This window comes from Hyaena hyaena, unplaced genomic scaffold (genome assembly GCF_003009895.1).
Source record: "Hyaena hyaena isolate Hyena2069 unplaced genomic scaffold, ASM300989v1 scaffold_862, whole genome shotgun sequence".
NCBI classification, from domain to species: Eukaryota; Metazoa; Chordata; class Mammalia; order Carnivora; family Hyaenidae; genus Hyaena; species Hyaena hyaena.
Window position 1 is genome coordinate 222040 of NW_024081494.1, and position 18580 is coordinate 240619.

At 37.8% G+C, this 18580-nt stretch overlaps 1 protein-coding gene across 2 annotated transcripts in view; it reads left to right on the plus strand.

The window, feature by feature from the left end:
• MSH3 (mutS homolog 3) overlaps window positions 1–18580 on the plus strand; it is a 179616-nt gene that overhangs the window by 114615 nt on the left and 46421 nt on the right. For both annotated transcript variants that reach the window (XM_039220117.1, XM_039220118.1), the window contains exon 19: window positions 5757–5868. In XM_039220117.1, the coding sequence (XP_039076048.1) occupies window positions 5757–5868 (112 nt within the window). The remainder of the gene's footprint in view (window positions 1–5756; window positions 5869–18580) is intronic.

Sequence of the window (18580 nt, forward strand, 5' to 3'; positions counted from 1 at the left end):
TAACTTAATAAATAGCAGATAATATTTTTCAAAGATACTTATTTTAAAAATCAGAAGGATTAAGTATTTTAAAAATTATTTGTCTTTAATAAAAATATGAGGGGTGTTAGTATCTTTCATGCCCATGTAATTTATTTTTTTAATCATTTTTAGTTCTCTGTCTTATCTGTGTCTTTGAACATGGTAATAAGCAACATTATCTTAAAGTCTGTATCTGATCATTCAAATACCTGGAGTCCTTATGGACCTGTTTCTCTTGCTTGTTGTTTTTGTTCATTTTCGTTCTTATATCTTTTTGATGTCTGGTAGTCTTAATTATATTATAAGCATTATATTTGCAGAATCATTATAGAAATAATTCGATGTTATATTTTCCCTGAAAGAGTCGCATTTGCTTCTACAAAACATCTCAAGACACTGAAAATACTCTGGCATCACTTAGTCCAAATAATCTGTCATTTTATCTGGGCTTGAGATGACTCAAAGATTCAAAAGCTGCCATTATTGCTTCCAGTGTATATCTTATGCCAGGTGTGCAGCCCATTGGTGTCTTGGTCCAGAGCCAGGCTATTCCTCGTACTCACCCTCAGCTGTTTCCTCAGGAATCAACACATCCCCTGGGTCTCTGTCCTGCCCCAGATCTTGGCTTAGTAATTCCTTGCTGTCTTGTTAGTTATTAGGTACCATCAAGTAGCTATTTTCTGTACTTTATCTTTAAAAAAAATTTTTTTTAATGTTTATTTGTTTTTGAGAGAGAGAGAGTGTGAGCAGGGGAGGGGCAGAGAGAGAGGGAGACACAGAATCTGAAGCAGGTTCCAGGCTCTGAGCTGTCAGCACAGAGCCCGACATGGGGCTTGAACTCACAAACCGTGAGATCATGACCTGAGCCGAAGTCAGATGCTTAACCCAACTGAGCCATCCAGGTGCCCCTTCTGTACTTTATCTAACTTTTCTGTTTGTCCTCAGTATGTCGTTCCAAACAACATATTCTATAAGGAAGATAAGTTTAGGAAATATTTCAAATGCTGAAATACTTTCTAAACTGGATGCTATGTATTTTGTATTAAGAAAAGTCCACTGGGGTGCCTGGGTGGTTCAGTCGATTAAGGGTCCAGCTTTGGTGCAGGTCATGATCTCGCAGTTCGTGAGTCTGAGTCCCACATCGGGCTCTGTGCTGACAGTGCGGAGCCTACAGCCTGCTTCAGATTCTGTGTCTCCGTCTCTATCTCTGCCACTCCCCCCATTCACACACACACACTCTCTCTCTCAAAAGTAAATAAACATTTTTTAAAAATGTAAAAAAAAATTGTCTAAAAGAAAACTCCATCTGAATATTTTTAAATGAAAAAAAGCAAGCCAGGAACACTAAATAATATAATCAACTTTCTCTTTTTTTAGCAGAAATAAAATTGATTGTAAATAGCCACGAAATAGGAAATTTTGATCTAAAACGTATTTTAAACTAGTATTTAAGTATCTGAAGTCTATACCTTTTTCCCCCTTAGATTTCCAGCTTGCTTAAAGGTATTAGTGCCTTTGAACTATTGCTGTTAGTTCAGATTGATTATTGGCATTGTAATCGTGATGCTTTCTTTCTAAACACTCTTAGGACATTTGTTCACTCTAGCATAACCTTGAGGCAAAAGTTCTTATTCTAGTCTTTCTATCCAATTTGTATTTTGGATATTCCCTGAGACATTTAAAGGAGAAAGATCCAGTTTCAAAAATATAAAATAAATATGTTCAAGTATAATGTTTCATTCTTTCAAGGCAGCATCCAGATTTCCTCAGTTCTTCTTAAATGCCATGTCATCAACATGTTTTTCATATCCTTCTTGCTCTAACTATCCTAATCTAGTGTATTGCCTCATCTCTCCAAATTATCATTTGCTTCTCATTCTGCCGGGAAGTGTTTTGTCATTATATAATTTTGATAGTGACAGAGTAAGTCAGTGTAGATTTTAGAGCAGAACAAATCACTCAAAATTTTATTCTAAAGTGAAAACCTTCCTCAGAAATCATATCCGTGTCATAAATAATGATCCATTGATTTCACTTGGCAGAGCACCTAGGATTTTATTTTAAAAATGATATTACTTACAGATGCTTTCATTTTTTAAGTTGTAAATTTGTAATGCATCTAGGTAAAAATCCTATCTTTAGAATTATACTTTGAAATCCAAAAAATGTCCTTTTCTTGCCATTTTAAATGTCTCTTTCCAAAGGATAATTTTAAATTGTTTACTCAGAAGATACTGTAGTTACTTTCTTTGAGAAATGTGAGGGTACATACTTGGGGTTTTGTTAGCCAGATATATTTTAGGCAAAGGATTTACATATTTAGGAAGGTACTATATCTTAGAATTATGAGTTAAGTTCAGAAATGTGTTTATATGTTAAAGTTCTGAGTCAAAGAACTTAAAAATCAGTGAATGCAAGTGAACACAATATGAGGACACTGTTCACCCAACACATTGTCAGAAATTAGAAAATTTGGTAATACCTCCCTTAGGTGAAGTTGTGAAAAAACAAGTCAACCATCATATCCTGCTGGTGGGAAGATAAACTGATACAGATACTTGTTTTTCTTTTTTTTAATGTTTACTTATTTGAAAGAGAGAAAGTGCACACCTGTGTGCACCAACGAGCAAGCGGGGGAAGGGAAGAGAGAGAGGGAAAAAGAGAATCCCAAGCACGCTCTGTGCAGTCAGCACAAAGCCCGATGAGAGGCTTGATCTCAAGAACCATGAGATCATGACCTGGGCTGAAATGAAGAATCCGGAGCTTAACTGACTGAGCCATGCAGGCATCTGATACAGATATTTCTATATATTCAAATAAAAAGTCTGCATATCCTATGACTCAGAAAGCATACTTCAGGAATTTGCTCTAGGTTAGACAAACACTTGTCCATAAGCAATGGGTGTGTGGGTGTGCGTGTGTGTGTGTGTGTATGGTGTGTATACATACATATATATGTGTGTGTATGTGTAATATATATATGTATGTGTGTGTATTGTTTATACCTGAAAATGTAGACAGTCTAAATTGTTTAACAACAGAGAACAGCTAACACACCTATGCAGCATCTTCAGAAGAATGCTAAAAATATCACAAAAAATGATCCTAAATCTTCAGTATACCATACCATCAGGTTCCTTTGGACCTAATTTCAGTTTTTGAGTTTCTTAAAGGTCTTTCAAAGAAACAAAGAGAAATACCATGCTTTTTTAAAAAGAAGAATAAAGCTCATTCTGTCTTGCATTTACCCTATGGATTCATTGGACCCTTTTATAAATCTGAGATGTATTTTGGGATCTTTAATGATTTAATTTTTTCTGTGTCTGGAACATTTTGCTATTTCATCATCCCAGGAATCACATGAAATTATTGTTTCTTGATTATTTCCACTAAAAAGTCTAAGAAAACTGGAGAATGATAATGCAGAGGTGAGATAGAATTCACTATCACACCGTCCTTCAGTGTTCTAATTGTGTTGCCTGAAGTGCCACCTTATCTGTCAGGAAGTTACAGAAGACTGGAGATCCCACCATTGCAGTTGGCTTCTGACTTTCATTGAACATAGTTGAGAACTCAGAATTTCTTTTCACCCATAACAGCAAAGAGGAAAAAAGTGAAGAAGACATTTCACAATTATTAATCAAAAGATGAATGTGAAGAGAAAGATAGTGCTCTAGATTCTAATGATGATAATGAAATTTCTTGTATAAACACAGTCTCAGATTATGAGTATTCAGATGACAGTATCCTGGATGAATTTTCCCAGACTCAAGAATCATTGCACAAATATATTTTTCTAAGGGCAGAGCAGAGTGAAATGTGTTCTTTTCGAGTTAGTTACTCCATAGGTAGCACACATCATGCAATAGTTTGTGATAAGAACCTGAACCATACTGTTTTGCTAAGAGGACAGGTAGTAGTTTCTTTCTCTTTTATGATGTTTGTGCCCTAAAGTTTACTTGGTACTGTTTGTACCTGGACAGGTGCTGAAGGCAGAAGATCGAAAGAAATAAGTCAGGCAGAGAAGGACAGACACCATATGTTTGCACGTATAGGAGGATTAGGAGGAACTTAACAGAGGACCATGGGGGAGAAGAAGAGAGGAAATGGGAAGAGGGAGAGAGGCAAACCATGAGAGACTCTTGAATGCCGAGAACAAACTGAGGGCAGATGGGGGTGGGGGAGGGGGAAAGGGGATGATGGGCATGGAGGAGGGCACTTGTGGGGATGAGCACTAGGTGTTATATGGAAACAACTTGACAATAAACTTTTTAAAAAATAAATAAAGGGATGATTTAGAACAAAAAAAAAAGTAGCATTTCAGTATGTAATCTACATACATTGTGGAATTTATTCAACCAGTGAATCCTATGTACACTTAATAAATTCTGTGTTTTTAAGCAAAAAAGAAAGAAAATAGGTGATGTGAAATAAAAATGCCGATGTGAGTGATTACTCTGATTTGATATTTTATAAATATAAAACTGAAAATGTGTTACGGTTGTGGAGCAAAGAAAATGGCTGGCTTCTCCTCAACAAAATTATAAGCTTTAAAAGATTGCAAAAATTCAAGTAGTGCATTTTTGTCCATGCAAGTTGGAGAAGAATGAAAAATAATGATAAGCCAGAATGTTTTAGAAATGTATTGAAATCAAGAATTAGTATTTATGAATGACTGTTGTCCTAGGTGCATGAATGTTGGTTGGTGACAGTTAATTACATTGAGAGAGTGTATTGCCCATTCCAAGTATATATGCCTTTATGACCAGGAAAATATGGAATGAAAGTTTGAGATTTGCTCTGTTTAAATTCTTACTAAAATTGTCATGAGGTTCTGTTTCATTTTGCTTTGTTTTTACTACCCCTGAACTGCCCCTTTTGCAAATAATTTGTAAAGTGACTTGAAAGTATTAAAAAATATATGAGTCCATTGGTAAATGGTAAGACCTGTTGTTTTAGTGTGTATAGAGTGTTAAAGGAGACAATGTAGTTGTAGGAAGATACATTACAGTGTGATCCTGAGTTCTGCATTATTTTAAAGAAACCACAAACCAGTGCAATGAGTGTATAAAAACCTAAATAGGGTTTAGGTTTTCGGAAGGATATATACTACACTGATCTCAGTGGTGATCTCTGGGAAGGAGAATAAGAGTAGGGCAGTGCTCATGGGGGCTTTGATAAATAGATGAAGCTATAGATAAAAACAGAAATGTGAAAGTTTAAAAAGACCAACAAGGCAAAAAAAAAAAATTTTATGTCAAAAAAAGTGAAAGATACCAAAGACCCTAGAAAGATGTTTCAGTTAAACAGAATATAAAAAATGAAGGTCTCTCAAGTCCAACACATAATATTATTTCTATTAATGTAATAATTAAATCTGGGAATAATTTCCATTGATAGCCTTTACTATGCTTATTAATGAAAATGATTTAAATAGCATTAATCTGAACTGTAACTTTTAGTAATGAAAACATTGGTCTTAGAGAATAGTAGTAAAATAAAAAAGATATTATAGACATCAGCAGTAGAGCTACTGTAGGACTCTGCTAAAGTTTGTGCTTCAAACACTACTATAATAATTTTCCCCCCAATTCTTATAATTAAAATTTAAGTTTAATACTCAAAGCCTTAGTCTGGATGTATGTTCTTAGTCTATTTTGTAAGCTAGAACTTAGAGATTGTTTTTAGAAGGCAGTTTCCATGCCTAGTAAACAGAAACATACTTCTTTTTGCAGACCAACGCTACAAGAAGAAAGGAAGATCATGATTAAAAATGGCCGGCACCCTGTGATTGACGTGTTACTGGGAGAACAGGATCAATATGTTCCCAACAGTACAAATTTATCAGTAAGTACCATGGGATGCCAGTAAATATGCAAAAGATGATAACATGGATCCAAACTTTATTTATTTTTATTTATTTTTTACAGATAGTTTATTGTCAAATTGGTTTCCATATAACACCCAGTGCTCATCCCACAAGTGCCCTCCTCCATGCCCATCCCCTCCTCCCCCCCACATCCATCAATCTTCAGTTTGTTTTTCAGCATTCAAGAGTCTCTCATGGTTTGCCTCTCTCCCTTTCCCCCACCATTTCCCCCCTTCTTCTCCCCCATCGTCCTCAGTTAAGTTCCTCCTAACCTCCTATACGTGCAAACGTGATATTTGTCCTTCTCTGCCTGACTTATTTCACTCAGCATAACACCCTCAAGGTCCATCCATGTTGCTACACATGGCCAGATTTCACTCTTTCTCATTGCCATGTAGTATTCCATGGTATAGATAAACCACATCTTCTTGATCCGTTCGTCCATTGATGGACACTTAGGCTCTTTCCATGTTTTAGCTATTGTTGAGAGTGCTGCTGTGAACGGATCCAAACTTTAAATACAAAATAAATATTTTTCTCATTTACCCAGATTTTAACTGTTTTTCAGTATTATGTGTAGTAATCTTGGGCTCTTGTTTTATATTCATCACCAAATATGGAATTGGTGTCATTTGCAATGAAAGATTATCCTTAAGTGGAGAGATTTAGCACCTAAAGGGTTAGTGATAAGTAGTTATCTTAGGTAACTCCTAAAATATTTTTCATTTATGAATACCTAAATCCTCTAATAGAGTGGAATTAATAACATGGTTTTGCAAATTTCTGTTAGTGTTTATATTATATGCTTTGACCTGTGTTTCACCATTTTAAAATGTTCTGTGGAAGAATTAGAGATGTTTCAGCTCATGTCAGTGATGGGAACTTTTGTCATATGGGCTAGTGTTCTCTCACAGATCATTAATGATCCTAAAGATTTATTCATTTAACACATACTTACTGCATTCCTTTTTAGCTTCAGGTAGTGAAGCAAGTATTAGGACGGAGAATGGTAAGTAAGACAGAAATACACACTGCCTTAAGGGAGCTTGTGGTCAATCCGGAAGGTTATCCTGCGATTGTAATAGATGATCTAGGAAACCAGTTTGTCCCAGGAGCATGTAGCAGGTCAGCCTAACTTACTGTATGGGGAACATTGAGGAAGGTTTCCCTGGGACGAGATACTAACTGAAGAGGGAGTCAGTGTAGGCCAGGGAAGTAGAGGGGAGTGTATGAGGTCAGGGAACCAACATGGCAGAGGCTGGGAGTGAGGCAGAGCCGGGTGAGTTCAGGGAAGTGAAAGATGTTGAGTAATGTGGAGCATAGAGTGTGAAGAAAGAAGCGTTCAGAAATAAGAAGAGGCCAGTTTGCTTGCATGCCATATTAGGAAATTTTGAATTTTTTCCTGAAGGATTGAGAATACTGGCAAGAGAGTGAAACTGTGGAAAAAAGCAGACTTGTGGGAGAGAGGGTGTGCATGTGTGCCTGGGCCTGTGTGTGTGTGTGTGTGTGTGTGTGTGTGTGTATGTGAAATAGAGTTATACTGTCAAAGATAAAGCCATACACTAATTAAAGTGGTAAGGGTAGATTTTATTCAGTAATGTGATTGCAATAAGGAAAAGAGGCCAGTGTGGACTGAACTCAACTTTAGTTTGTACAGAGGTGACTGCGTGTTTTAAAGGGAGAGTGAGGGACAAGGAGAGACGGATGGGGTGGGTAGTGGAGGGGGTGTTCTGCAGATTCAAGGGAGTAGAAATTAGAAAAAGCAGGGAAGAGGATTGGTTAATGTGAAACCTATCTGGATTTCTAACTGGCACCTGGAGCTTATGCCCTCAGACAGGGAGTGGAAAGAAAGGGAGAGTTGTCTTCTTGAATGTTTTCATTTCAAAGAAATGACTTACCTTGAGAAGACATTTCTAGGTAGTAGGAGATTTACATCTCAAAGGGGGCAGGGGATGGATTTCTAACTGTAAGCTTTGTGAAGTAATTGCTCTCAGAGGAGGTTCAGGGGCCTCTCTCTCGGCCTGTCATCAGCTTTTGGCTGGAAGAAGTAGTAAATTCTCCTGGGAGTCTTGTACTTTCTCAGGTAGGAACTTTAAGGGGATTTGGGTCATCCTAACAACATGGCCTTGAGAGTGGCAAGAAACTATGCTAGTGTTTATTCTGGTATCTTAGTGGGGTAACTAAACAAAATCATTTGTGCTGAAAGTGTGTGGTTTTTAGAGGCCAGGTTTGAGGCCCAGTGGAGCCTGACTACAGTTTGGTCGCAGTGAGAGTCTTGGTCAGCTTAGAGTAAAATAATCTGGTGATAAGATCAGAGAATTAGTATGTTCAGTGAGAGAGGTTGTATCAGGGAATGAAATGCCTGACTTTAAGATTTCAGAGATGGTGCTCTTCTGGGAGATAGCAACCCCTAGGTTTAGCCATGGAAGGTGGGTAGCAGAGGTGGAGATTTTTGGAGATGCAGTCAAGGAACAGAGTTTGGGAAAAAGTCACCCACATGAATGTTGAAATCATCTAAGAAAACAGCAGCATTCGGAGGGGAAGCCAAAGGTGATCCAGGTGCCAGAGCTTCCAAAGGATGGAGTCTGGTGACAAGGAAGTTTGTAGATGCCTGCAGTGAGGACAAGCAGAAGTGATAAAGTTCTAGAGAAAGACATAAGAACACATAAGGGAGAACCTCTGAACTCTGAGATGTGTGTGGTAGGATGTGGCAGAAAGCGCAGCCTCCAGATGAAGTGAACAACAGCCAGGTTTCAGTTTAAGCCTGTTGTCAGGAAGTATTAAGCACGAAGGTTAGAACCGCAGAAGGGCTTGGGAATTTTTCAGAGTTCGCTGGGAAAATTGGAATGTAGCAGAGCAGAAAGAAATTAGGTCAAAGGAAGGAAGCCCAGAACAGCAAGGGAGTTGGGAATATAGCAGAGTATTCCCTCTTGGGCTGTGAGCAAGGGTTACAAAGATGTGCATATGGTAAATTTGTCTGGCCCCAAGTGTGGTAAGTGAAAGGAAATGCTTTGAATTACATTAGGCTTAATATTACATTTTGATATTAACACACAGACTTGTTGGTAGTGTATCATCTGATCCACAAAGTCTATAAACTTGTTTGTTCTCCTTTGACAATTTGTAAATTACTTAATTTATCAAGCCAAGTTAATACATACTGATGTTTTATTGACTTTTATAAGAAGACAGATCATAAGAATTTCTTTTTCAATTCCCATAATACCAGTGAGGGTATAGCTTTTCTTGAGAAAGTAGTTTAGTTATAACATTTAATACCTTGGTTTATATTTTACTTATAAATCACTTAAACACTATTTCCTGTTACTGTCCCCATCCCCCAGCATGGCAGCAAACTCCAGCTCAGTCCCAAGTATGTTATCCTCGACACTGATTTTTTTTAGTACTTTATTCCTTTTTCATTCTTCTTTTCTCTTTCACATTCTTTAAAAAAATGTATTATACTGTTTAATAAAGCAAGATTTGAGAAACTGGAGTAGCCTTTTGCCTAATTACAAGAATGTTTTAAGGAAACATTAAATTTTTATGTATAAATTTTTACAAAATACATGGCGTGATTTTTTTCCAGTAGGCACTTTAGAATATTCCAGAATATTCATTTCTTTTACATATGCTTTTTCTAACTTGAGTAGGAGTTGATATAGAACTGTTGCTATGGTGAAGTGCATTCTATTTTGCAGGGTATAAATTTATATATAGGGATAGTTTTGAAAAAGAACTTACTATGTAAAACTCAATTTGAAATAATTTATAGGTGTTAATTATAAAATATAGCCTGAAAATAATTTCCTGAAAGTCAAATGACATTGTTACTTCTGATAATCATGTAATTTTAAGGAATAGTCTTTTGTACATGTGATTATAAGTATACTTTCCTGGATTCTGTCATCTGTGAACTTATTATAGTTCTTCTGAACAAGCCAACTTTCTGCCTATTTCTCTCTCAGTTTTAAGAGTACTCTTTTTTTCACATTTCATAATCTTGCATTTATTTATGAATTTTTATTAGCATTATTTTGTGAATATTTTGTTCTTAGCGATTTTGACACACTTTGTGTCAGTATTGTGCATGATGTCAGGCTTACAAAGAAGAAAGAGAGAATACCTTCCTAATGTGGTGAGAGACATACCCAATGACATTAACACTAATAGAATACTTAACACAAGCTATGAGGTAGTCAACAGACTACCTGGTAGAAAAACTGGCACCAAACTTGAACAGGCATTTCAAAGTAGACGATATCCAAATGGTCACTCACCAGACTAACATTTTCTTGACCTGCTGTATGTTATTTTATAGAATGCAAAAATATAGCAAGAATTAAATAGAGAGGAACTGTGACTTTGAGGTGTTTGGGGAACCTTGGGTGAAGATCCTAATGTGAAGGTGAATAAGAAGACCAGGAGAGAGGTCTGAGCTGGAGTGATGGATTTTAAGATGAGCATGATGTGTGTACAGGAGTTTAGATTCTCAATCTGTGTGGGAAATTATATAAAAGTGTAAAGAAGGCTGATGAAAAAGCCCTCTAGGGCACTAACACTGAAGGAGTAGTTTTCACCAAAAGCAGGTTTAAGTGAGAACTTTCTAAGAATCTTTTAAACAGGTTTCCCCTACCTTACTTTCAGAATTTAGAGTTCTAGTTTAGTCACACTTGCTCCAGTGGTAGCCAGATGCTACTGTATATCCCTTCCTATCGTATGAGACCTGGCTCTGCCACATCTTCTAGGAAACCTAGGTGTGACCTCTCCAATCAGAATTGAAAGGAGTACTCTTTTAAATCCTCTTTTCGTTTCCCTCTGGGATTCACTGCATAACCTGAGTGTGTGTAGACTTAGCAGCACTGGATCTCCCCACATGCATCTTGCCCGTCTCCAATTCATTCCTCCATTGTGCAGCCACAGGGCTTTTCCTAACCTGTCTTCTTACTCTCCCATTTAAAATCATGCTTAAGATTCCAGCCATGTAGTTCCCAAGTTACCATGCCTCTGGGACTTGGCAGATGGCATTCCCTCTGCCTAGAATGTCATCTTTCCCCACACCATCCACTCCTGCCTCACACACACCCACAACCCACCCCATCCCGCCCTCCAGCTCCTGCTGTTCTTGAAGTCTTGTCTTGGATGTCAGTTTTTGCACGGAGCCTTTCCTAACCACTGCTGGGTTGAGTATCTCATCACTTACCCGTTACGCTCATATTTCTCCCCATTTTAGTACTTACCCAGTAAATTATAGCTGCTTTTGTATGTGGTTCCCAGTGCACTGTAAGCTTCATGAGAACAGAATAGGTTTTACTGGTCTAGTTGTAATCCTACTCTCAGTCACAGTTCTGTGGCAGTTAGTGAGCACCTAATCACATTTGTTAAATAAACAAGGACTAGCTACAAGCCTTGAGCAGTCTCCAAATCTCACTCCAAATTTTTGCCCTTTTTTCCCACAAAATGTTGTTTTTTAGGATATTGTATGGGAATATCACAATTTGCTGAATAATTATACCATAGAACTAGAAGGGATATTAGGGATCATTTGGTGTAACCACCTCTTCTTACTTAAGAGGAAATCAAAGCCCAGAGTGGGGAAGTTGACTTGCCAGAGGTTACCCAAGTTGAGTAGTCTTGAACTATTTCCCAGAACACAAAGTATTGTCAGGCAAGCCAGTGCTTTTTAATCTTCTTCACTTTTTTCACTGTCTTGAAAATGATAAGGGTATGATGATAAACTAGAATGAAAGGAAAAGGGAAGGGTTGCTTGGAGCCAAAGGAAGTTGGCCCAGGCCTCTGGCTACCCCAGCCCCAACTGCCACGTTGAGGATTAGGAGGTCAGCTTCTTAGCATACCTGTGACCCACGAGGCAGACCAAGACATAGTGTGCCAAGATATTCGGCGTGGGAAATGCCAGTGCAATCCAAGGCAGTCTCAGGACTGTTTACTTATTAAACCAAATGACTTTCTAATGGATGGGTTTTTGACAGCAACTAAAATGGGAGTTTTAGTTTGTTGGCTTTTTCAATTTGTTTTGTTTTTAATGTAAGTAATATAAATTCCCCTTATTGGGAGAGAAAGGGAAAATTGTGGTTCATAGTTTCTCAGTTTGTGGAAGGGAAGAAAAGGAGTTGAATGTGCAAAGCAGGAAGATTCCCAGGAAGTACTTGAACCCTGTGGATGTCCGTAGCCCAAGGAAAGTCCCCAGCCCAGCTGTTTTGGTGGACACTGGATTCCCGATGACAGTCCCTTCTCCTGAAATCAAGAAGAGGCTTTAAGCACTTCTGCCCCTAGCACTGTATGGCACATAGTAGGTGCTCACATATTTGTTACATGAATGATGCTTGAAACCAGTAAAGATGAGGGAGTACTAGAGGGGACCCAGGATTACCAACTTCCCATTTTCTCCCTTCTCCCAGGATGAATACTTCTAGGTACTCCAGAAATGCTTGCTTTGACTATATAAACGTAAGACTGATTATACTAATTTCATGAGCTATTTATTGATTCCTTGTACCTAATTACCAAGCAGAGCAGCAATAATGCATACCATAAAAACATGTGTGAGCATTAAGCTTCATTTAATTCTATGCCTGAATTTTTCTCATAGATCTTGCTATAAATGAGATTTCTCGTATAGTATAATCATGGGATCATACTATTAAAAAAAGAAAATAAGGGAAACATTAATAGCACTTGAACATTTTTTTTTCTGTTACTTCTCACCCCTGGTGCCCATTTCTTCTTGCTTCTGAACCATGGAGATAAAGAGGGGTATATTTTACAATAGCCAATTACTTTTTAATGTGTTCTGACCTGGGCTGCTGTCTCAGCCCAGAATGTTCCTTCCTCTCTCTTCCTGTCTGTACCCATCTCCATTGATTGAACAAGTACTTATCCTTTTGACCCAAAAAATACTACTGCCTCCTCAGAGCCTTCTTCTGGCCAGAAATAATCTCTTTTATCCTGGCATTTTCTTTGTTTTGTTTTTTAAACTCATACCAAGTACCAGTTGTTGGTACCCAGAGGTAGTGGGAGAGTGTCTAACAGTGACTAAGGTATAAATTCCAATCCTGGCCTGCTGTTATTTTGCTACCAGGTTGGATAGACCACCGTACTCTTCATCTATTAGATGAGGGGATTAGGTTGAGTAACAGTTAGCTCCCAGTGGAATGTAAATTGGGCAGCATCCAGGCATCAGAAGGATTTAGACCCTTTCCTCAGCATCTCAGCATATAGCCTGTACTCCTCTCCAGCTTCATTATCCACCTTTCTGTTTGTAGTTCACCTTGGGTTAAAAGTGTAAGGATCTGGCTAAGAGCTTGTCTGGAGGAGGCTTTCACTAGGGAGTCTCTTACTGTAACCCATTATTGATTGACATTTTCAAGGAATAAAACACTTTGAAACTGTAAAACTTTTTCAGCAGTCTGCAACTATTATAAAAATAGTTCTACCATGGGTCTTTCTTGAAGCTAGATGTCAATATCTGTACCTGTCAAGGAAAGAAGTGTTTTGTTTTGGTTTTTTTTTGTTTGTTTTTTGTTTTTTTGTAAAAAGCAGCTAATGCCCAAGTCTTGTAAATTAATATGTGATGATTTTGGTCTTATATTTATTTATTTTTTGCTGTGCATTCCTGACTTTAGGACTCTTCTGACCATTATTTTATTGTAGCCAGTGATGGACTCATGGATGCTAACCCTGCACCAGAGCAGCCCTTCTCCTATTTAGCAGTGACTGTGACTCTCTGTCATTGAACAGTGAGACATCTGTCCACAGATGATCTTCACTTAACATCCCAGTTCTGCTACTTAGAAGCTACATGTCGCTGGGCAAGGTACTTAGAGTCTCCCGGCCTTTGTTTCCTTGCTGTAACATGGAATACAGTAGTACTAGTGTTACCCTGTGAGGGTGTTGTGAGAGCTCAATGAGATGATGCACCTCAAGTCATCAGCACAGTTATCTATGGCACTTGTTAGATGCAGTGTTCTTATGGTACCTTAAAACCTTTTATGTTTTCATCTCCACTGTGCTTTTCTTTCCAACTTCAGTGTGGAAGTTGATTAGTTATCTCAAAACTCACTGGTTTGGATTTCCTGTTTGATTCTTGATATCCAGTGCTAAGATCTTACTGACCGATGCTATGCAGACAGACATCACCAGTACCAAGGCAAAAACTTGAGAGATTGAACTCTGGCCTCCCCACAGGTTCATCAAGGCAGTAGGTGTCATCCAGACACATAGTCCCATTGGTGCAGTACTTCCGTGTTTCTTTACTGTCCTTCATTCATTCACCCATCCATCTGTGGTTCCCTGAGAACTTGCTCTGTGTGTGGCATCACACTCAGTACCTGGCATGGGTCTGGATACCCTCTAGGCCGTCTAGTTTGATGTATTCCTGGTAACTTCAGTAGGCTCCAGAATGTGTAAAAAGGTAGGGGTTTTTTTGGCCAATTTTCAGCTTCTGGCTATTCTGTTGCAATGCTTCCTCATCCTGACTGGTTTTCCAGATAGATTTAAGGTGTTTTTATATCTAAGGCCTTTTGTGTGGGCATCAAAGGTCATATGATCCTTGTTGAAAGGTAGATGCATAAAATACATGTGTGAGATTTATTTATTTATTTTATTTATTCATTTTGGGGAGAGGACAAGCGGGAGAAGGGCAAAGAAAGAGACAGGATCTGAAGTGGGTTCTGCACTGATACACTGACAGCAGTGAGCCTGATGTGGAGCTCAAACTCACAAACCATAAGATCATAGCCACCTGAGTCGAAGTCACACACTCAATCAACAGAGCCACCCAGGTGCCCCCATGTGTGAGATTTCTTGATCATTGCCTCACTTACTAGGTCATCTTGGGAACTGTAGAGGACAGGGAGTCATATATGCTTGACTAGTTTCTAGTGAGAATGCAGATAATTTTTTGATCTGTCAGGGTGCTGAGTATCCCTGTTGTGGTGCCTTTCACACAATAAATTCATTTATTTGACCAGTACTTATTAAGTGCCTTCTTTGTACCAGGCCTGGTTGTATTCAGTGGGGATGAACAAGATGACATAGTTCCTCTCATGGGAACTAACTGTCTAGCAGTGACATTGGTAATAAGTAGACAAGAAAATTAAGGAAATTTCAGAGAAGGATAAAAGATATAAAGAAAATGAAATAGGTTGTCATGATAGAATATGACAGGGCAGAGAGGCTTAAGTAGATTGCTCAGGAAAGATTTCTCTTGGGAGTTGATGTTTGAGTTTGAACTTGAATGACAAAAAGGATCTAATCTCAGGGAAGAGCACCCCAGATGGAAGGAACAGCTATGAAAAGGCCTGGGCAGGAATGAACTTGGCATCTACTGGCAGGTGGAAGAAGGATATAAACCCAGTCTGGATAGTGCTGAGTGAGCATGTGGAGGGTGGGAAGAGATTGGGCCAGAGAGGCAGTCATGGCCTTTAGGCTGTGGTGAGGAGTTGAGGCTTTATTAGCAGTGCACTGCAGAGCTATGTGAGGGCTTTTAGCAGGAGACCAGTTCTGTTTTCAGTTTGAAGACTGGCACTCTGACTGCTATGTGGAAAATGGACTGTGGACAGAGAAGCAAGAAAACCAGATGGAATCTACTGCACAAATCTGCCAAGATGGTGGCAGTAGAGAGGGAGACAGGAGACATTTATGCATCTCAAAATACCTCCTGATTCTTTACAGTCTCTTTTTTCCCCGTTATTATTTACTGGAGCATGCCCAGTATATAATTTAGCTCCCATTGGAGGTATAAATATTAGTGCTTATTAGGAAGGCAACCACTTTGCCACCTAGAAATAGTTAAGTGAGTTGAAAGCATTTCATTCCTTAAAAGCCTCCAAGTTAGTTCTCACCTGAAATCTTCAAATCTGGGATAGGCCTGGAAAGTCCTGACTGCAGTCACTATGTACTGTTTTCCTCAAGCAGTTTGAACAAGTGAATTCCACAGTATTCCCTCTTTGATTCAACACAGAGCCACATCTCCATGTCATATGCCTAAATTGGACATACCATTTTTCAGGGAATCATAGAATTTGAAAGTGAGAGATCATTTAATTCAACTCCCTCATTTAAGACACTAGGAACCCGAGAGCTACAGAGTTGTACTGACCTGTGAATACCCTGTCAAATTTTTGATTCTCATTGGATGAGAGAACTGAATCAAGCAATAAGTGTAAATGCTCTTATCTTTCAAGGCTTTGGATAGAATAGGGTGTCTGCAGATAAAGGTGTATAAGGGGCGCCTGGGAGGCTCAGTCAGTTAAGCATCGACCTTGGCTCTGGTCATGATGTCTTGGTTCATGAGTTTGAGGCCCTCATTGGTCTCTGCACTGACAGTGTGAGCCTGCTTGGGATTTTCTCTCTCTTTCTGCCCCTCCCACAGTGGTGCACGCTCTCTCTCTCTCTTCCCCAAAATAAATAAATAAATAACTTAAAAAAATTAATTTAAAAGTCTTTTTAAAAAGATAAAAGGTGTATATTTTTATTTTTTCTTATAGCTTTCCTAAATTATTAAAATACATATATATATATATTTTTTTGCCCGTGCACTTCCATCTGCCCCATTCATTCCCAGTTGAGTTTGGTAATTCCACTTCAGGCAGGTCCACCAACAATGCCTTCACAATTCGAGACCTCATCATGGTACATGTAACCCCTCTGTGAGTCATTTCCCTTATGTTACAGTCTTTTACCTTCTAGGTTATATTTTTCTTCTACTTTTCTATTTTTATGTAGATATGCTGGAGGTCCAAATAACAAAATGTCATTTGGAAGTTATATAAAATTATTCTGAGTATATTAATGGGTTTATAAAGAGTTATTTGGTGGTTCATGATGATTATTCATGAAATAACTAATTAAATCTTAAGATAATTCATTTAAATAAATTTTAATATTTCAAACAAATGAAAAAGTGTAGAAAACAGTATGAAAGACATCCATTTACCTTTCACTCAAATATCATAGAGAATGTCCTTTTGTAATATGAACCTGAGATTTATTTAAATAAAATGGGGGCGCCTGGGTGGCTCAGTCAGTTCAGCGTCTGACTTCAGCTCAGGTCATGAACTCGTGGTTCGTGAGTTCGAGCCCCGCGTCAGACTCTGTGCTGACATCTGGCTCAGAGCCTAGAGCCTGCTTCAGATTCTGTGTCTCCCTCTCTCTCTGACCCTCCCCTGCTCACGCTGTCTCTCTCTCTCTCTCTCTCTCTCTCTCTCTCTCTCTCAGAAATAAATAAGAAAACATTTAAAAAATTTTAAAGTAAATAAATGTTACAGATATATAGCTAAGGTTTTACATAATTTCTATCCCTTTTTCTCCCCCTCCCCTCCTCTTATTGGTAACTATTATCCTGATGTTATTATCCTTAAGCATGGTTTTTATTCTTTTATATATTTGTATTTTAACTATATATAATTTTGTGTTTTAAAAATGTACATAAATATGGCACATTGAAGCTATCCTATTGTATACTAGTTTGTAAATGATTGTTTTAATAACTGTACAGAATAGATCTATTCATTTTCCTAATGATTGTTTCCATTTTTTTGTCTATTATGAATACAAACAGTACTAGCGTGAACAGTCTTATAAGTATTTTTTGAGTACTTGTGTATTTTTCTAAGGTAGATTACTAAAAGAGGAATTGCTGGGTCATGTAGACCAGTATACACAATCTTTAACTTTACTAAGCATTTCCAAATTGTTCTCTATATCCTTGCCAACATGGTGCATAAATAGACTTTCAAGCCTTTTGATGATCTGATGAATGTGAAAGCTATCTTTAAAATTCCTTCAAAATTTTTTACTGTTAGTATTTCTTTATTCTTTTGTTTGAATGTTAGGGACAGCTTGTAGATCCGTTGAAAAATCCTTCTGATTTCATTTTCATTTTCCTGGTTAAGAATATGTTTTTAGCTTTGAGTGTTTCTTTTCCTATAAATATGCTGTTTCTGTACTTTGAGCATTTTTCCATTGTTTTGGTGTTATTACTATGTAGGAGTACTATTTCCTTATGCCTTTTCATTTTGTATATAGTGGCCTACTAGAATTCTTTAAAAAAATTAATCAAATGTATTACTCTTTCCTTTTATGATTTATTGTTTTTTGTGTTGCTTTTCCTATTTCTTTCAATACATCATTCTCTACCTTGATGCTATTAAGCTGTTCTTCTATGTTTTCTTCAGTTTAAGGTTTGCTTTTCACAATTAATTCCTTCATCTAGATTTGATTTGGGGCCTCTGTGAGTTTCAGGCCTACCTCTATTTTTTTTAATATGGGTACCCACTTGTCCCACCATTGTTTGTTTCTTTTATCATTTTAAAGTTTTTCTTGGCATTATCTTTCTTTTGATTTGAAGTTTCTTTTATTTATTTTGAGAGAAAAAGCATGCGGGTGTGGGGTGAGAGAGGTAGAGAGAGAGATTGAGAATCTCAACCATGCTCCGCCATGTCGACACAGAGCCTGAAGCAAGGCTCTGTCTCACGAACTATGACATCATGAAAACCAAGAGTTGGACTCTTAAACTCCTGAACCACTCAGATGCACCTGATTTCTTTTTTTTTTAAGATATATTTTTTTAATGTTTATTTATTTATTTTTTTTACAAATAGTTTATTGTCAAATTAGTTTCCACATAACACTCAGTGCTCATCCCCAAAGTGCCCTCCTCCATGCCCC